Source organism: Sinocyclocheilus anshuiensis, unplaced genomic scaffold, assembly GCF_001515605.1.
Source record: "Sinocyclocheilus anshuiensis isolate Anshui unplaced genomic scaffold, SAMN03320099.WGS_v1.1 scaffold1371, whole genome shotgun sequence".
Taxonomy (NCBI): Eukaryota; Metazoa; Chordata; class Actinopteri; order Cypriniformes; family Cyprinidae; genus Sinocyclocheilus; species Sinocyclocheilus anshuiensis.
The window spans coordinates 558594-577943 of record NW_015539833.1 but is presented as its reverse complement, the minus strand read 5'-3'; the positions used below and the strand labels follow the sequence as shown (position 1 = coordinate 577943).

Genomic DNA, 19350 nt, shown 5'->3' with positions numbered 1-19350 from the left:
AGAGCGCTGTACATTCACTCCCCCCACCTACAATCCCTGCCGGTACGAGACTCGAACCCACAACCTTTGGGTTATGAGTCCGACTCTCTAACCATTAGGCCACGAATGGTTGCTTACTGGCCCAAGTCAAAAGAACCCATTTTTGGTCCGCCATACAAAAATTGTATGAATATTGCTTCATTTCTGTAGCATAAACACTGCGGAACAAGTTACATTCCTAATTTGAATATTTATGGTTAGGGGTTTGATGAAATCTCTCCTTCTTAGTAAGAGCAGTAGTAATAGGGATGCTTGCAGAAAGACAGAGAGAAGGCCATGAAGGTAATCCTAAAAAGCAGACTCACGGTGGGGGCATCCCGGTTGTCTGAGTGCTCAGTCAGTGTGGGACTGTGTTTGGGTTTCCTGTTTCTCTGAGCCTCACGTGGCGGCAGCAGCAGACGCCCGTCACCCTCCTCTGTGACCCTCACACCTGGAGACGGGACGTTCTCTTTATCACCCTCGACCCTGAGAAAGACACAGTTTTGCTTTCAGACACCACAGAATCAACACGTGACGTTACTCAAGGGATCAACTCATAAGAGCAGAGCAGAAATGAAGCCGTCGCTGTGATACCTCATCTGACTTTTTATTTACAGCTGTCTCTGGAGTTGGATCAGTATGTGTCACACAGCACAACTGTTGAGCCACTAATCTAATGTTTTCAGTGTCTCTGTGGATAGTTCCTGTCAACAGGATTAGTTCGATCGCTCTGAGATCCAGCAAGCAATGACCCAAGCTGGAATGGAAATAAGATTGGATGACAGATTCTTTAGTAATCCAAATGTATTTATCATAATAATATGGGATTAACTAAATACTTTTGATAGGTTAAATTTAGGTTATTATTCACTATATTAGCTAGACTGGCTGGTTTGCAGATATTTGTCCATTTTAAGATTTTCAGCAATCGACTGATATCGTCTGAAGCTGGACATCCTTGTTAGTGGGCAGAACACATTTTCATTTTTTTCAATTCTTTTCAAATTGTTTTTTAAATATTAAAATATCTTATATGCTAGCATTAAGTTGTATGACATGTAAATTATATATATACTGTATATACAGTACTGTAGGGTACACCAAAAGTCAGAAAGTCTCCGAATCATTGAATCTGTGATCATTAATTTTTGGAAACCGGGAAAATATTAAATTACATTACATTAATTACATTAATTAATTAAAGAACGACTAAAATAAATACAATAAAATATGATGTTTTTTAAATAAATCTGACATGCTTGCCATGGCTAAATTTATTTGATTAAAAAATCTGTAAAAACAGTAATTTTGTGAAATATTATTACAATTTAAAATAACAGGTTTCTATTTGAATATATAGTAAAATGTAATTTATTGCTGTGATGTTAAAGCTGAATTTTCAGCATCATTACTCCAGTCTTCAGTGTCACGTGATCCTTCAGAAATCATTCTAATATGCCAATTTGCTTTTCAAAAAACATTTCTTATTATAATCGAATTTTCAGCATCATTACTCCAGTCTTCAGTGTCACGTGATCCTTCAGAAATCATTCTAATATGCCAATTTGCTGTTCAAAAAACATTTCTTATTATAATGTTTAAAACAGCTGTGCTGCTTAATATCTTTGTGCAAACAGTGATACATTTAATGATTCCTTGATTAATAGAAAGTTCAAAAGAACAGCATTTATTTGAAATAGAATCCTTGCTAAATAAAAGTATTTAAAAAAATCTTACTGACCCAAAACTTTTGAATACTGGTATATATAGTATTCTAGTCAATTCAGTGATTTCTCTGTCAATCAGGTTTATTCAGATCACACAGAATGGCATCAAAAGGCTTGCTAATTACTGTGGGAGTCGCTGTAGAGATCGGCATCACAGATGTGAACTGCAGTGAAACTGTCAATGTAAGTTGATGAAACCATTTTTGATGAGTGGCAAAACATCTTGGGAAACCAAGAAACATGTAACACTGACTAGAATAAATTTACTGGACATTCTACAATGACCTGGATAACTGGTTGCGCACTGCATAGACAACTTAAGCTACCATGCCATTTGGCTGCAGTCAATAGAGGCGAATAATAGCTGTATTTCTGGAGAAACCCGCTCCTACCTGAAGTTCTCCTCTTGTTCTCGTAGATGTCTCCTCCTCTCTCGGGCTGTTGTCACAGGAGATGAAGAGTGGGCAGTCGGATCCAAGCCCTCTGAACTCTGACCTGTGGGCATGTGCGAGTTGAAGAGGTGTTGCTCGACCGCTGAGCGAATGGTCTTCTCCAGAAAACTGGACAGAGAGAGAGACAGACATGATTGCTTGATTGCTTTATGATTGCATTAATTACATGAACAATGAAAGTTATCGGTCTATTCAGAAGATTGACTTGAAGATTTATTAAAAGAATTTAATTGTCACATAAGGCTCTGTATAATCACTTACGTTGTTAATTCAGGTCTGCAGTGTCCAGGAGAGATCTGTGAGCTAAAGAAAGAGAACAACATAATAAAGAAGAGAGAAAATACTGAATTATTAAGCTTAGCATCAGTTCCATCCAATTGTATCCAAAGAGAAATTAATAACCAGATTTTTTTGAAAACCAGAGAAAATCTCCTATTGGTTTAGTGACCTCATCTGATCATCCAAATCAAAGAAACAAATATTACTTACCACAAGCTAAATTCTCGTGGATTGGAAAGAAAGTTCCCGAAAATGACGCCACGGTAAAAAATAGCGGCATTATCTTTTGTATCCGGAAATAGGCTGAGGGTCCGGACACAACAGTTCCCAGCAGCGCTCTCAGGGTCAGAGCCAGTTAACTGCTCACAGCTGACTACTCGCTATTTAAACACCATGAGCAAACTATTAACTTGGTATTGAGCAGTATCAAAAGGAATGATCGTTAGATGCAAACGTAGATGGTATCAAAGGCTACCAAGAATAGGCCAGTGAGAACAGTTATGTGTTGAGACAGAGGACTAAAGATGATTTGATGAGGTCTGTCGGTCTTATATAACACAGCAGTCATACGGTGCACTCCAAGGGCGAGGATGACGGGACCTGAATGCTGGACTGAGTACAAGCTGGCACTAAATACTGCTAGTCTGCTAACCTAGTCCTTCCATATAGTCATCCTCCAAATCTAGTTCACAGTGGTCAGTGAAACATGGGGGAAACTGGCGATGATTAAAGAGGCCAACATTAAAGATGTGTTTGTTACCTAAAATAATAACAAATAAAAACACGACAAATGTAATATATACACACTAAATGAAAATATATTTTTATAACTAGGAATTTACATACTTTATAAATAATTTCAGTACCGTAAAAAGTTTGCGGTTTAGTACAATTTTTTTTTTTAAGAAATAAATATTTTATTCACCAAGGATCCATTAAATCAATCAAAAGTGACAGTAAAAACATTTATAATGTTACAAAAAAAATCTATTTCAAATAAATGCTGTTCTTTTGAACTTTTGATTAATCAAAGAATCCACAAAAATATGAAGCAGTAGAACAGTTTTCAGCATTGGTAATAATAAGAAATATTTCTTGAGCAGCAAATCAGCATATCAGAATGATTTCTGAAGCATCACGTGACACTGAAGACTGGAGTAATGATGCTGAAAATTCAGCTTTGCATCACAGAAATAAATTACATTTTAAAAATATTCATATAGAAAACAGTTATTTAAATTGTAATAATATTTCACAATATTATTATTTTTAATAATTTTTTTATCAAATAAATTCAGCCTGGGAGAGCAAAATAAAAACAAAACAAAAACAAAAACTTGAACACTGATGCGTACAATATGTAACATTATATCTCTCTCAATAGATCTAACCACAATCGAAAACTCCAGAACTATAAAAGACAATATTTGGCGGGCTAAAATTATTTATTCACTGACTGACATCTTCTCCGACATGATGCCAAGTAGGCAAACACACTTCAAGCATAAACTCACTCCAACAAGAGGTTAAAGTTTCCAGAAAATACACTCGTAAATGTATTTGCTTGCATTCCTTAATGACAGTGAAATGCAGTGTGAGGAGAACAATAAAAGACATTAGAAAAAAACAACCCAGATCAGTTAAGAATTCTCAGTTAAGAAGTCACATGGGCTGGTAATGACATGTGGGTGAGTACATAATGAACAGAACTGTCATTTTTGTGTGAACTATTCCTTTAAGGCCCATATTCACAACACTAGTGAGGGCTGGGTTGGGTAAACTATGTGATGGGAAATGTGTGAAGGGTCAGTTGCTATGGTACGAGAGGGGACCGGAGCTGATGCAATGAGTCAACACACGAAGGAACCGAGAAAACAACCACAAGAGAGGTTTATTTTGACCAGATCCATCACGCTCCGACTGAATTCAACCAGAAACCATTAGCACGTATCCCTGACGTGACACTAAGAGGATTTCAGTTGTTTGAGGGATCATTTGTGCGTACTATTGGGAAGATTTGGACAAATGACATTTGTGACATTTACTGTACTACCACATAATCACCTACTGATGCTGAACGTACAAGAACAAAGTTGTTTTGAAAAATCTGAGGGTGTAAATTGAGACCTTGTTTGTACAATAAAATGTCTAGATCATTTTCATTATGAAGATATATTGTAAAAAGCCCATTCATGCCTCCGAAATAATAGCCTTCGGTTTTTCAGCAAAAGTGGGGAAACAAAGAAAGAGTGAGGAAAAACTGTGAGTGGTCCTACCTAATATAGAAAGGAGATATTGGTCTTCCATCTTCTTGGAGGCTGGAAAAAACGAAAACAGAGGTCAGGCTCACTGAACAGCAAAATCTAAACATATGTGGTATTTGCCAGAGTAAACAAAACTGTTTTTTTTTTTTTCAGAGCACATGGTCCGAGGGTCTCAGGGTGCCTATTGTTTGGTGAACAATGTACATGTACATGTAGTTCAGAGCTTTTGTTTGACTTGTCTCCAGTAATTACTACAGCTGGAAAGAACCGTATCCACTCCACATGCTGGAGCTTGGCCAACAAAACTTGATGAGCTCAGGAGGGGATGTTTCACAGATTCAGATTTGCTGGGAATTAATATCACAACTGAGAACAAAACAATCCACATCTCCAGGAAACCAGGGGGACTGCATTAATGCCAATAAACAACGGCTAATATAGTAATCATAAGGCCCTGAGAAAAACAGTGGACTTTATCACAGTTTCTTCGATTTTTGAGAAGAATATCTGTGGAATGGACTTAAAAATGGTCAAATGTGTTAAATGGAAACATTACACTACAAAAATAAATAAATACATATTTTACAAAACAATGATAATTAATCATCAGGTTCATGAATACTTTAATTTGAATCCATATTATTTTCCATTTTTGTAGTAAAAATATCTAAACACCCTTCAACCTATACATGTTCATCCAAGACAAAATTAAGATAAATATTATTACAAAATGATGATGAGCAATCATCAGGTACATGGAAATTTAAATCCATATTTTTTTCACTTTTTGTAGTAAAAAAAAAGAAATATCTAAACATCCTTTAAAGTAAATACATGTTCATCCAAGACAAAATAAAGATAAATAAATATTATTTTTAATTGTTACAAAACGATGATGAGCAATCATCAGGTACATGAAAAATGAATTAGAATCCATATTTTTCACGTTTTTGTGGTAAAAACATTATTTATTTAACTTTATTTAGTTTTGTATTAAAATGTATTTAGTTTGAAGGATACAGATTTTAAAACAAATATATTAATCAGATTTTTCAGTTTTTACATAATAAGCAATCATTAGGAACATGACATTTTTTTATTTGAATCAGTATTTTTCATTATTTGTAATATATATATATATATATATATATATATATATATACACACACACAGTATATATAAACATCCTTCAAACTAACAAAATTTCCATCCAAGACAAAAATAAAGATAAGACAAAATATGATAATAATAATAATAATACAAACACGGATACAGATAATACAAATATGATAAGCTAAAATGTAATTACTTGAGAAGCTAAATTGATATGAAATGTTAACACTTTTTTTTCACTTTTACATTTATGTATTCAGCATATGCTTTTATCCAAAGCAACTCATAACGTATTCAATACATTTGATCAGTTCATGCGTTCCCTGAGTATCGAACCATGATCATGGCATTGCTAGCAACACGCTCTACTGTTTTTTTTTCTTTTTCTTGTTTTAAGCACAAATAGTTGAGAAAACCTTAATTGAACTGAAAAAAGACTTGTCTTTAAAATGAACGGTCACACTTTATTTTAAGGTCCAATTCTTCCTATTAACAAACCAACTACGACTTTTGCCTCAATAAACGCCTAATTTGCTTCTTATTAATAGTTAGTAAGGTAGCTATTGGATAGGATAAGTTTAGTTATTGGATAAGGATTAGGGATGTAGAATATGGTCATGCAGAATATGTGCTTAATAAGCACTAATAAACAGCCAATATGTTAATAATAGGCATGCTAATAAGCAATTAGTTAATAGTAAAATTGGTCCCTATACTAAAGTGTTACCAAATTATCTTATTTATCTAGGATGTTTAGGTTTTGAACTGTAAAACAATACCTTTTTTATATGTAGCTGAAAGTTAAATCAGCGTTGAAAATCAGTGTTTATATGTCGTTGAAAATTAAATCAGCCAAAATATTTCATAAAAGAATGCAAGGGGCATTGGATTTGTATAACTTTGTCAATGATGGTCAGTCAAATCTGTGTAAATTTCTGTGGCACAAATTCTTGTTATAATCCATTTAATTGCTATGTTTGGATTGGGTTTTAAAAACCAGTTCTAAAAATGTGGAGATGATTGAAAGGTCAATTCACTGTGTGATTTGGCACGCACCATTCAGAAGTACGTGCGACGTTGCCATGAACGCTGTCGTAAGATGTGTGTGTGTGTGTCAAAAGGGAAGTAAATATTTGTGTGATTCGAGTGCTGGCTGCACTGAATCACAACCATCCAATACAAAGGATTTACGTCCTGTTCACACAGGAATAAAACAAAAAAGAAATTCAAGTCCATTTGGCTCCAAAAAGCTCAAGAATCACATGATTTACGAACAAAGATCTTGGGCATTTGTGTGTGTGTGTGTGTGTGTGTGTGTGTGTGTGTGTGTATCAAGGTGCTTCCCTCTTGTTGTAAAATGTGAAATGCGTAAATTGCCATCTCACAGTAAATCCTGCTAAGAATTAGGGTACCGCATGTACCTACAAAGACATTTCGCAAGATTTCTTGAAGAATCGGAGTAGAAGGGAAATATTTTTCCACATCACTGAAGCTCTTAAGTGGCGTTACACAGTCTGACAAGGGTATTAAAATAATAACTGCCGTCATGAATTACAAAACAGAAATCCTGCTTAGCCACCACCTCCCTGAGTGAACAACAAGGCCCTTTGACAAAGTTTTTGTTTTATGGGAAATGATGGAAAAGTACCAATTCACTACATCAATGATCAAAGATTAATCAAAACATTAATCTACAGGTTCCTCATTGAGAAATGCAAATCAAAGAAACGCAGCCTTGGTAAGCATAAAAAAATACCGTTCACGCAGCAGTAATTGTCCATGGGAAGCACACTGACCTGATCTCTGTGGATCTGGCAGGGCTTACGGTCTGAGGACTCGGGTTCATGCCGTCAACACTTGAGCTGATGCTCTGGTCTGGAGTGTGTGGAGGAAACCGAGCACTAGCACCCGAGCTTCTGTCTGGAAGATGGGGCAGAGGCCTGGAGACGGGATCACCGGAGGGAGCCGGTTGAGGAAAAGATCTCGGCACAGCCTCTGTCTTTATCTTCTTCACCTGAAAGACAGAAATCAAAAGAAAGATGAAGATAGAGGGACAGAAATGTACATTCATTACAAATTGGATGACGCCAGGAAACACCAACATGAAGATAGTTATGCAAAGCACAATAACAAGTAAAAGGTATTTATGAATAAGCTTAGTTCACATTTGTCTTACCTTTCTAACCGATAAAGGCTGTACATGTCGAAAGCCAGATGAATAAGTGTAAGAGGTAAAAAATCTCAGGCGCACAAGAGCCCAGTCAAATTCAGATCGATTCATTGCCACTTAATGATGCAAACGATAAACAGACCTTAAACCATTTGTATTTGCAAGACTGCAGCAAACCATGGCACCAGCACCCTGGGATCACAACTGTGTTTGGCCAGAAGAGAGTCTGAAATCTAAACTTTTCAGCATTGATTTGTGAATAACAAGCCGATATCTCACAGCAAAGTGGAAGAGATGACGAAATTGAACTCCCAAAGCAAATGAGATCAAAGTCACGTAACACAAAGACTACAACAGGATTAGATTGATCTTCAACGCACTTAGTCCTGAAGGCACAGACGGTCAAGTAGGTAATGGCTTTGACTACGGTAAAGAGGACGCTATTGATCGCAGCCCACATGGGACCCATTTAAGGCACAGTAACTAAGCGAGATCTGGACATCTATACGCTAATGTGTTAATGATGTAAACAGCACCGGAAAATCATTGTTTTATTGAGTTCTGCGTTAAACGCTTTCGACTGACTGTTTATAGAAGGGTCGAAGTGCTAACGTCACGCAAAAGCACAGGACGCTGTGTGATCTTTCAAGATGTTAGATGCAATTGAACAGGTTACCTAAATGTGAAAATTAGAAGTTACATTTCAGTCAGTTCGTCCCATAAACCCATCATATGGCTTTAGAAATTTTGGAATATAGTGCACAGATAATATAAACTTCTCTTATGGCAATTTTTGGCCCCACTACTCATTCACTTACACTATTGTTCAGATAACTGGGATGGGTAAGATCTGTTTATGTTTTTGTTGATGTTTTTGAAATAAGCCTCTTCTGCTCACCAAGGCTACATTTATTTGATCAAAAATACAGCAAAAACAGTAATATTGTGAAATATTATTACAATTTAAAATAACTGTTTTCTGTTGTAATATATTGTAAAATGTAATTTATTCTTGTGAATTTTCAGCATCATTACTCCAGTCTTCAGTGTCACATGATCCTTCAGAAATCACTCTAATATGCTAATTTGGTGCTCAAAAACATTTCTTATTATTATCAATGTTGAAAACGGTTGTGCTGCTTAATTTTTTTTTTCTTTTGTGAAAACTATGATTTTTTTAGGATTCTTTAATAAATAAAAAGTTTAAAAGAAAAGCATTTATTTGAGTGGTGCATTTCTACTGGATTTGTTTGCCAACTTTAACACCCTCCAGATTTAGAAACAAGAAGCCGCATTGATTTGAGGTATCAGATTTTAATAAACCAGAGTTTGTTTGTTTTTCCAAGGCTGTCCAGATCTAGAAGTTTCTCTGTCCTCACTTTTCATTGGTAGAAAGTCTTCCACTAACAAACCTGACTCCCTAGTTACATTTCAACAGAGACTTATTACACACTGAACAGTAAACAAAACCCTCAAAACAAATTATGCAAGCATAAATAGAGATGATAGCTACAACTGATACCCTCAAATATCAATGGTTGGTGTAGTGCTAGTGTTACTTTGCAACCAAAGATGCTGTTAATTTTTGTAAACAATTTGAACCTTCTAGATGCCCAAGGCCTTCCCAATGCAAAGTTCGATTAAAAGTAGGACAAATAAGGTCTCTGTAAACTTTGACCCACGTTCAATGAAGATTAATGATAAGCAAACCATTAACTTCATGATGACTCTGTGATTGCGCGTCAGTTATTGATCAGAACAATAGAAATAACAAATCATAAAACTTAATGGCAAGTACAATGAAATCCTCCAAAACAAGGAAATGTTAAAGTTTCGAGAGATAACAACAAGTATTCCACTCATGCTATATAAAATAAGTCAATAAATAAAAGAAATGTACATCTCCTTTATCTGCTAAGGATTTGCAAAACAGTCAAGGTAACTTCTTTCAAACTTGTTAAACTACCACTCCAGCGTAGATGTCAACAGATGCCCCGTGTATAAAGTTCTATTTATGCTGGTTTTCCCAAAACAAAATGCGGTAATCTGAGTGAGTCAGTTCAGCTAGCGCTACGTGTTCAACTGAAAGATTTCATTGACCCCTTATGTAACTGGAAACGTCTCCGCTGTAGGAAGTGGTCTTATTTTTCATGAAAGCCACATCAAGCAATTCTCCGTCAGCAATTCTCTGTCTGTTTACGACATCAGTTCACCGATTAGACGGTTCTCCCACAGGCCTTATCTGGCCAAACTCGGTTTGATCAGCACCACATGTCTATGTAAACAGAGGACTTTCAATAGCTTTGGATTTCAAAGATAACACAAAAACACAGCATACGCCATTGTGTGTTAAGACCTTCCTTGGCGGAGATATTTCGGGAAGGTGGAAGATGGGGAAAAATATTTCAGATTTATGAATGTGAAGACTCTTCCTTCAAGGAAGCTACAACGAGGATCATAACTCAAATTACTTCTGTTTAATAGAATAAAGCTGGATGATAAATAAATCAGGCCCATAGAGAATTCAAACAACAAGCACGTGATTATACCATGATAATGACTATAATTGCACGTAACTATTGACACTGTAATCCATTTTATTGATTTGACTCAATAAGGTTCTCTCTACAAATGTCTATGATGAAGCAAGTCTCTAAAATAGATATTATAATACCTATATACAGAATATATAGCTAATGTTGGTGATTCTTACCGTCTTTTTTCTTGGTGTCAGTATAGAGTTGTCTGGACTTGACTCCTTTTCTCTTGAATAATCTGTATTTTCAACTGGAGTGCATTGTGTGACCTAACAAAATGATAATGATTAATCAAATGATTTCAACATGCAATCTATTAAAAAAATCTATTTAAAGTTGGGCATCTGAAAAAAAAAAAAAAAGTCAATTGTATGAAACATTAAAGAGAGTTGTAGAAGTACATCACCGTTCAAAAGTATCTTTTAAACAAATAATTTTTTTTAAGAAATAATATTTTTATTCAGCAAGAATGCATTAAATTGATCAAAAGTGACAGTAAAACACTGATACTGAAACAATTTCTATTTCAAATAAATGTTGTTCCTTTGAACTTTATCATGGTTTCCACACAAAATATTAAGGAGTTTCCATAACTGATAATAAGAATAATAAGAAATGTTTCTTGAGCAGCAAATCAGCATATTAGAATGATGTCTGGATCATGTGACACTGAAGTAATGATGCTGAAAATTCAGCTTTGATCACAGCAATAAATTACACTTTAAAATATATTCAAATAAAAAGCAGTTGTTTTATGCAGCCTTGGTGAGTGTTAGAGACGTTTTTTTTTTTAAATAAAAAAATCTTACTGACCCCAAACTTTTGAACAGTAGTGTACTTGGAAAACTCTGTGCGCAGAGGGCAAGTAGTACCATCATACAAGGTTTTTCAATCTACAGAAACAATATTATTGTTATCAAAACATCATGTCAGTAATTTAAGCGGGTCATGGTTCATACTGCTTCATAGAGAGAACATACACAAACATGAGACCCAGCCCGTCTCCAGCAGACACGTAAACACTACACTGTGCGGTTCTGAGCACGTACACATGACCACCGTCATATGCAACTGACATCATTCAATTGAGAGGGAAAATTCAATTTAATTCAATTTACAGAAAACAGAACTCTCATTCTTTGTGCATTTTCCCATCCGGCATGTACGAGTAATTTCTGAAAATCTGCGAAAACTCAATTACAATATGCCTGCTCGTGCAATTTATCAAGAGAGTAAATACACACATGACTAAGCGACTTTATATATTTATTGACTTAGTGTTTATCAAGAGGTGTACTTGGCATGAGCTACTGTAGATCTGTTCTTCATCTTTCAGTCAATGTTGTTCCTCAGTGCATGAGTAAACACATCCTGTAGTCCACAAAAACACCTTTTGTGTTCCTCAGGGGTGTAACTTTAATACCCATCGGAAAGATAAATATATCACTAGCCGGGGCCTTTAACAGGAATTAAGGTCACAAGAATCTGATCCAAAGTCAGCATGATGTAAATACCAAGAGGTTTAATCGAGTTTTATGTCCCAGGCTCATCTGCAGTAAATATCTTCAAGTGCTGAAAAAAAAGCTATCCAGATGATTGCATTACTGGACTTAAAGAAATAGTTCACCCCAAAATTATAATTTGCCAAAAATTGTCACCCTCAGACCATCTAAGATGTGGATGAGTTTGTATCTTCATCACATCAGATTTGGAGAAATTTAGCATCACTTACTCACCACTGGGTCCTCTGCAGTGAATGGGCGCCGTCAGAATGAGAGTTTAAACAGCTGATAAAAACATTATAGTAATCCACAAGTAACCCACACCACTCCAGTCCATCGATTAACATACAGTGAAGTGAAAAGCTGCATGTGTCTAAGAAGAATTCATTATTAAGGTGTTTTTCACTTCAGATCATTGTTTCTGGCTATAATACATGTCCTCTATCCACAATATTGCTTCCTCCAGTGAAAAAGTTATCTGGTCTGAATCAGGAGAGAAATATGCTCAGATTAAACTATGTTTACCAGCCAAAACAGCTTTAAAGGGGTCATATGATGTTGCTAAAAAATAACATTATTTTGTATATTTGGTGTAATGAAATGTGTTTATGCGGTTTAAGGTTCAAAAAACACATTATTTTCCACATACTGTACATTATTGTTTCTCCTTTATGCCCCGCCTTTCTGAAGTGCGTAGATTTTTACAAAGCTCATCGGTCTGAAAAGAGAGGTGTGCTCTGATTGGCCAGCTATCCAGTGCGTTGTGATTGGCCGAATACCTCAAGCGTGTGATGGAAATGTTAAGCCCCTACCATACTGTGATGGCGTGTCTAGGCGCGACGAGACATGGAAAGGAAAACTTGAAATTGCATCATATGACCCCTTTAAAAAATATGCTGGTGGATATTCATGTGAGAGGACAACAGAGGATGGAGTTTAAAGGAAAACTTGAAATTGCATCATATGACCCCTTTAAAAAAATATGCTGGTGGATATTCATGTGAGAGGACAACAGAGGATGGAGTTTTTTTTATTGGAGTAAGCCTTATGGATTATGGACTTATATTTTGGCCAGAAGTGACATTTTGAAGTTAAAAAAGTTTTAATGATGGATTTGTTTATTGCAAATATGCAGCTTTGATCTTAACTGATGGACTGGAGTGGTGTGGATTACTTGTGAATTATTGTGATGTTTTTATTAGCTGTTTGGACTCTCATTCTGACGGCACCCATTCACTGCAGAGGATCCATTGGTGAGCAAGTGATGCAATGCTCTAAATTCTCCAAATCTGTTCTGATGAAGAGAAAAAAAAAACTCATCTGCATTTTGGATGGCCTGGCGGGTGAATACATTTTCAACAAATTTTCATTTTTGGCTCAACTATTCCTTTAAAAAATAGCCTTTGACTGACTTAAGATCTGCATCATTTGGATTAAACTCAAAGCTGAGTCTTGTGATTGTACCTTTAACCTCAGGGCGAGAAGTGTTATTGGATTGCTGGTGTTTCTGAACTGCTATGTCACTGGAATTTGACATGGACTGTGGAAACAAACCCACACTGAGTCTGTGTACCGTAACAGGTTGATAATACAGGCATACACACATCTACGAATACACACACATATACTATCACCTGTACCTTCATCTTCTTGACATGTGGAGTGTGTGCCTTAGGAACAGGAGTGAAAGGTGACGTCTCTGTGCTTTCGGTGTTTGTGTTGGCCTCCTGGGAACAAAACAATACACTCAGGGATTCACATGAGATCACCTGAACCCACTGACTACAGCAACAAAGCATCAGTGCACATGACTGATGCATTCAGAAGACAACACAATTTCATGTGACAACTGAAACTAAAGAGCAAATGCAGAAAAGCAGATGTTGTTGATGGTGGCATAAGAGAGATTGCACGATGACGTCTTGAAGTTTTGGCGAGTCGGTGCAAACAGCAACAAAGCAAGGTCAGGGAGACACAGTGTCTATGCATGTGACTACTAGGCTGAAGAAGGAGAAAGTGGCATGTTTTGGGTTGTGAAGGATGTGTTTCCATACATGGGTTTGATTTTCTCAGTTGAACTGCACTTTTGAAGGCATTTGATGTACTGAGTTACGTCTTAAAACAATTCAGAAGTTCAAATCTAACTAAATAAATGAAGAGGTTGGGGAAATGTTGCAAGCCAAATTCAAACTTGCATTGCTCAAATGAACACCATGGGCCCTATCATACGTGGCGCAATGCGGCGCCAGGCGTGACGCAAGTGTTTTTTGCTAGTTTCAGCTCGACGCAGTTGTCATTTTCACGTCCTGCGCCACGTTGTTTAAATATCAAATGCATTTGCACCCATTTGTGCGCCCATGGGCGTGCTGGTCTGAAAACGAGGTGTGTTCAGGCGCATTGCTATTTTGAGGCAACTGAAATAGACTGCGCCATTGACCAACAAAAACCTGGTCTAAAGTCTGGCGCAATATTTGTTTTTTGTTATTTAAAGAGTGCGGTAGTAATATGCGCCTATTACACACAACGCACAACGCACAACGCGCATACACTTTTCTTATTACACACACATGGACGCACAGCAGCACACAAACATTTTTAAAAATGAAAAATTAAAGGATTAAAATGTAAAAGATTATTATTGTGTACATAAATATAAAAATGCCTACATGTCATAATGGATAGTCTTTGCATGTATCAGAATTACGCGCAAGACTCTGATTGGTTTATGGCACGTTACGCCCAAAACACACCCATTACTCATTAAGAGAATAAGGACAACCCTTTTAGACCATGCGCCGGGCACGTCAACCATTTTTCCCGTCCTTAAACTAGCAAAAGTGGATTCAGACACACCTTAAGCGCAATTGCGCCGTGCGTTTTAGACCATGCGCTTAGATCTTTAAAATAGGGCCCCATGACTTTTTGAACCAGTGTTGTTAGTCTTAACTAAAACTAAAAATTCTAAAAATATTTACAGTAATTGAAATAAAATTGAATAGAAAAAAAATCTTACTTAAAATTTTTATTTTAGTTAGTTGTGAAAGCAACATTTCTAACTTTTGTTTAGGTGAAGTACTATTACTAATACTAAAACGGAAATGAAAATTAATTTAAAAAAAAGACAAAAATAAAAATGACTAAAACACAGCAAAATGAATAAAACAACTAAATGTAAAAGGCAAAGAGAAAATATAAGAACACTAATATAGTACAGTAATGATACTAACACTGGCTTGGACCCCAATTTTAGTGCGTTTGCATTTACTAATATTATATTGTTCCATTTCAAACAGTATTCTGTTCCCTTGCACCGAACAATTATAATTATTATTCTTAATTTGAAAAATAATTCAAAATCTTAATAAATACTAAGATAGTGAGGTAAGGATACTAAAACAACAGTGGTTTGGACCCCAATTTTACTTTGTTTGCATGTACTAAAATGAAATGCCTCCATTTCAATGACTATTCTGTTGCACTGAACAATTATATTTATTATTCTTAAATTATTTTGTCTATGGCATATTAGATGGCTGCCAACCGAAGGCAAGTGAAGTGGCAGTTCAATGGGAGTTAATATGTTTTGTCACTCACACTCACTTTGACCATGATGAGGTTTGAAGGTTTTTCTTCGATCTGTCTTCTCTCCACCACAGGCTTAAAGATGGCGCTGCAGTTCTGGATCAGCTTGGCCATAATGTTGTTACAGATATTCTGCTCCCGTATACCGTCAAAACCAGATGACACACTACAGAACACACACACACACACACACACACACACACACATGCTGTAAAATCAAAGATCAAGTGTTGCCACGTTAAATGATAAAACCAGGAACAACATTACCCCTTTTTTTTAGCCCTTTTCAGTAATAAATCATAAGCAATGCTATATCACAATCAGTGTTGGGGGTAACGCATTACAATAACGCAAGTTACGTAATCAGATTACTTTTTTTAAGTAACTAGTAAAGTAACGCATTACTTTTTAATTTAGTAGGACATATCTGAGTTACTTTTTGAAACAAGTAACTCCAGTTACTTTTTTCCACCCATGTATTGACTGACAGCTCTTGTGTTGCCATATTGAGAGAAATCGGGAGTACGTGCAGAGCCGTTGTGTGCGCTGTGTGAATATGATGCTTACTGTAAGTTCTACACTAAATATGAACAGATTCAGTATTCCTCAAAATGAATAAAAACAGTCAAATGCAAACACAGAATATTATACAAACCTGCAATAATTAAATATGTTAAATAAGACAAATATCATTTATGTATTTAATCCCATTTTATTAACCAATGTCTTTGCTGCTGACCTTCGATGATCCAATTCAACCATACTAAGCAAAAATGACACATTTGTGTTTCATTTTTGTTATTGCTGAATAGTGAACTTTCTTCTCCTGCGTCATATTCTTCATGCAATTTGTTTGAGCTGCGCCCTCTACTGTACAGACGTGAATTTACATTTCCTTCAGCCTGAGGCTCATTCATTTCACTTTTGTTGTGAAAGGGCTTTTACATTTGTAAAAGAAGAACTTTTTATATTAAAAACAAACAAATAAGCCCAGCCCAGATTTAAAAAGTAATGCAAAAGTAATGCAACGCATTACTTTCCATAAAAAGTAACTAAGTAACGTAATTAGTTACTTTTTTAGGGAGTAACGCAATATTGTAATGCATTACTTTTAAAAGTAACTTTCCCCAACACTGATCACAATCAATCGAGCAATATAATGCAATAAAAATAAATATTTATGAATAAATTAAATTAAATTAATCAAGCAATATGAATGATTCAAAATAAATATTTTACAAAATGAAAATGCAATAAACAGCAAAAATAAATCAAGAATAAAACAACTAAATAAAATCTGATAGATTTTTCATTAAATTGTGAAAATAAAAATTGTCATTATGGGATCAAGGTAACATTTTAGAGTCAAATTCAATTTGCTGTCACCTAGGCAAAAGGTAAAAAAAATATATATATATATATTCTCTGAGGCCACACTGAGATACTATCCCACGATAGAGAGTCATAAAATGTACAGTAAATGCTGCTACTGCATGGGGTCACCGAGTGCTCGTCTGACAGCTGTATTTGTGGTTTAATTATTCCCGACAAAGAGAACATGCTGTACAGAGAAAAAGAGAGGTATGTGCCTAAAACAGGCAACAGTTTTGTCACTTCCACCTCACTGAGCTGAGGTAACACACATCTTGTATGCACAGACGCTGAGGTGTCAAATGCACATGTTGTGGTCACAGGGATTCCCTGAAACTGAGAGCTGATATATTATTAGGGGTTGCGTTCATCTTGCAACAGTTGGCAACTTGCTTATAAGTCACTATAAGAAGGAACAAATAAAACAATATTTAAAATGCATTGATGTAAAAATCAAATAACTTGTATTTTTGTGAAATCACATTACTTTATGTCCAGCCTCCTAAACTACACTGAAAATATTGAAGGGTGCTGGCTTAAATCTGGATATATAGTTAGTTAGTCACATCTGTATGCTTTGCGTTGTGGGTAGATGGGATCTCTAATAATCTTGGGCTGTTTTTTCTGAGCTATTCACTTGTGAATAATCAGCCGGATTGCTTCTGTGCCTGAAAATAACAACCAAGTGATTTATGAGCACAGAAAGTATGTTAGTGATATTTGTGTTAGCGCTGAGTCTGATATCGAGTAAAGAATTGCATCTGGACTTTGGCCCCCTCTATTGGAGTCCAAAGCCTGGATAGCTAGACATAAGACCACCAAAACTTGCACAAAACATGTATTTCAAAACATTATTTTAATATTACAATGACAATTTAAACCATCAAGATTTTAGGTTAAAATTTATAGGATTCTATCAATGAAAAAGAAAATCATGCTTTGGTAAATCATAATTATGACACAAAATGCCGAAATTAATGAGATAAAAACGTCAGAATTATAAGATAAAAAGTCAAAATTATGACATACAACTGTAAGTCAGAATTAAAAGATAAAAATGGCAAATTTGTGACAAAAAGTCACAAATATGACACTAGTCAACATTTTTTTGTCATAATTTTGACTTTGACTTATGCCACAATTATAACTTGTTGTTTAAAAAAAAACGAAAAAAGAAAAAAGTGAAATTACTAGACAAAATTATATGGATTATATATTTTTGCAACATAAGAAAAATAGGTCACATTAATTCTCACTATTAACTAATTTTTAACTATGACTTCTGTCTCAATTCACTCCTAATTTGCTGCTTATTAACAGTTAGTACGGTAGTTGTTACGTTTAGGTATTGGGTAGGATTATGGGCTCTAAAATATGATCACACAGAATAAGGCATTAAATATGTGCTATATAAGTACTAATAAACAGCCAATATACTAGTAATAAGCAAGCTAATAAGCAACTAGTTAAAAGTGAGAATTGGTCCCTAAAGTATTGCTGAAAAATATCATGCTTTTTTATATTTAAATAGGCCTGTGATAAGACAAATGAATATTTTATATAATGTCTCAATTAATATGAAGTCATAAAAATTGCATAAGAAGTTACAGTACACCCTGGGCAAACAGATTAATTCATCACCGCGCAGGCACTGAAACTATGCTCTACTAACTATGCTGAGTGTGTCTTGGAGACATGAGTGCCGATCACTCTGCAATACAGCCAATGAGAAACAAGACTGAGAACATGACACCCAGAACACATAACATGCCGTTTTTGGCAATGAGCAGATGAAACATAATTCAGACAGCTTGCAGATACAAGCGCAACTCAAGGTAAAACATTTAGAGCTTTCTGCAATTAACTTAAAGAGGTCATATGATGCGATTTCAATTTTTCCTTTCTCTTTGGAGTGTTACAAGCTCTTGGTGCATAAAGAAGATCTGTAAAGTTGCAAAGACTAAAGTCTCAAATCCAAAGAGATATTAGAGTCAGCCACACCTACCTAAAACGGCTCGTTCTAACACGCCCCCACATACCTACGTCGCGATGTGGGAAGATTTGCATAACGCCGCCCAAATGTTCACGCAAAGAAAGAAGGCGTAACTTTTATTCTCGCTGTAGTATTGTTGTTGCCGCTGCCGCCGCCATGTCGTAAAGACGCTGTGTGATTCGTTGGGAAAGTGAAACTACTTTGTTTGGCCTTTCAAAAGAGGACGATATCTGCTTCGTCATGCCTGGAGCTGATCCGTGCTGGTCGCTGAGGAAATACAACAAATTTGCGCTGTGGATCACCGGATCGGCTTTCACCGTGGACAAAGCGGAGTCCAGCCCG

At 35.8% G+C, this 19350-nt stretch overlaps 1 protein-coding gene across 5 annotated transcripts in view; it reads right to left on the bottom strand.

The window, feature by feature from the left end:
- LOC107684269 (protein FAM13A-like) overlaps positions 1-19350 on the bottom strand; it is a 47032-nt gene that overhangs the window by 17282 nt on the left and 10400 nt on the right. For 3 of the 5 annotated variants that reach the window (XM_016480497.1, XM_016480501.1, XM_016480498.1), the window contains exons 4-11: positions 15663-15810; positions 13703-13789; positions 10737-10829; positions 7650-7867; positions 4753-4794; positions 2459-2500; positions 2138-2305; positions 345-504 (exon numbers count right to left, since the gene is read on the bottom strand). In XM_016480497.1, the coding sequence (XP_016335983.1) occupies positions 345-504; positions 2138-2305; positions 2459-2500; positions 4753-4794; positions 7650-7867; positions 10737-10829; positions 13703-13789; positions 15663-15810 (958 nt within the window). Of the gene's footprint in view, positions 1-344; positions 505-2137; positions 2306-2458; positions 2501-4752; positions 4795-7649; positions 7868-10736; positions 10830-13702; positions 13790-15656; positions 15811-19350 lie in introns of all 5 variants that reach the window. The other 2 variants (XM_016480499.1, XM_016480500.1) reach the window with 2 other exon arrangements.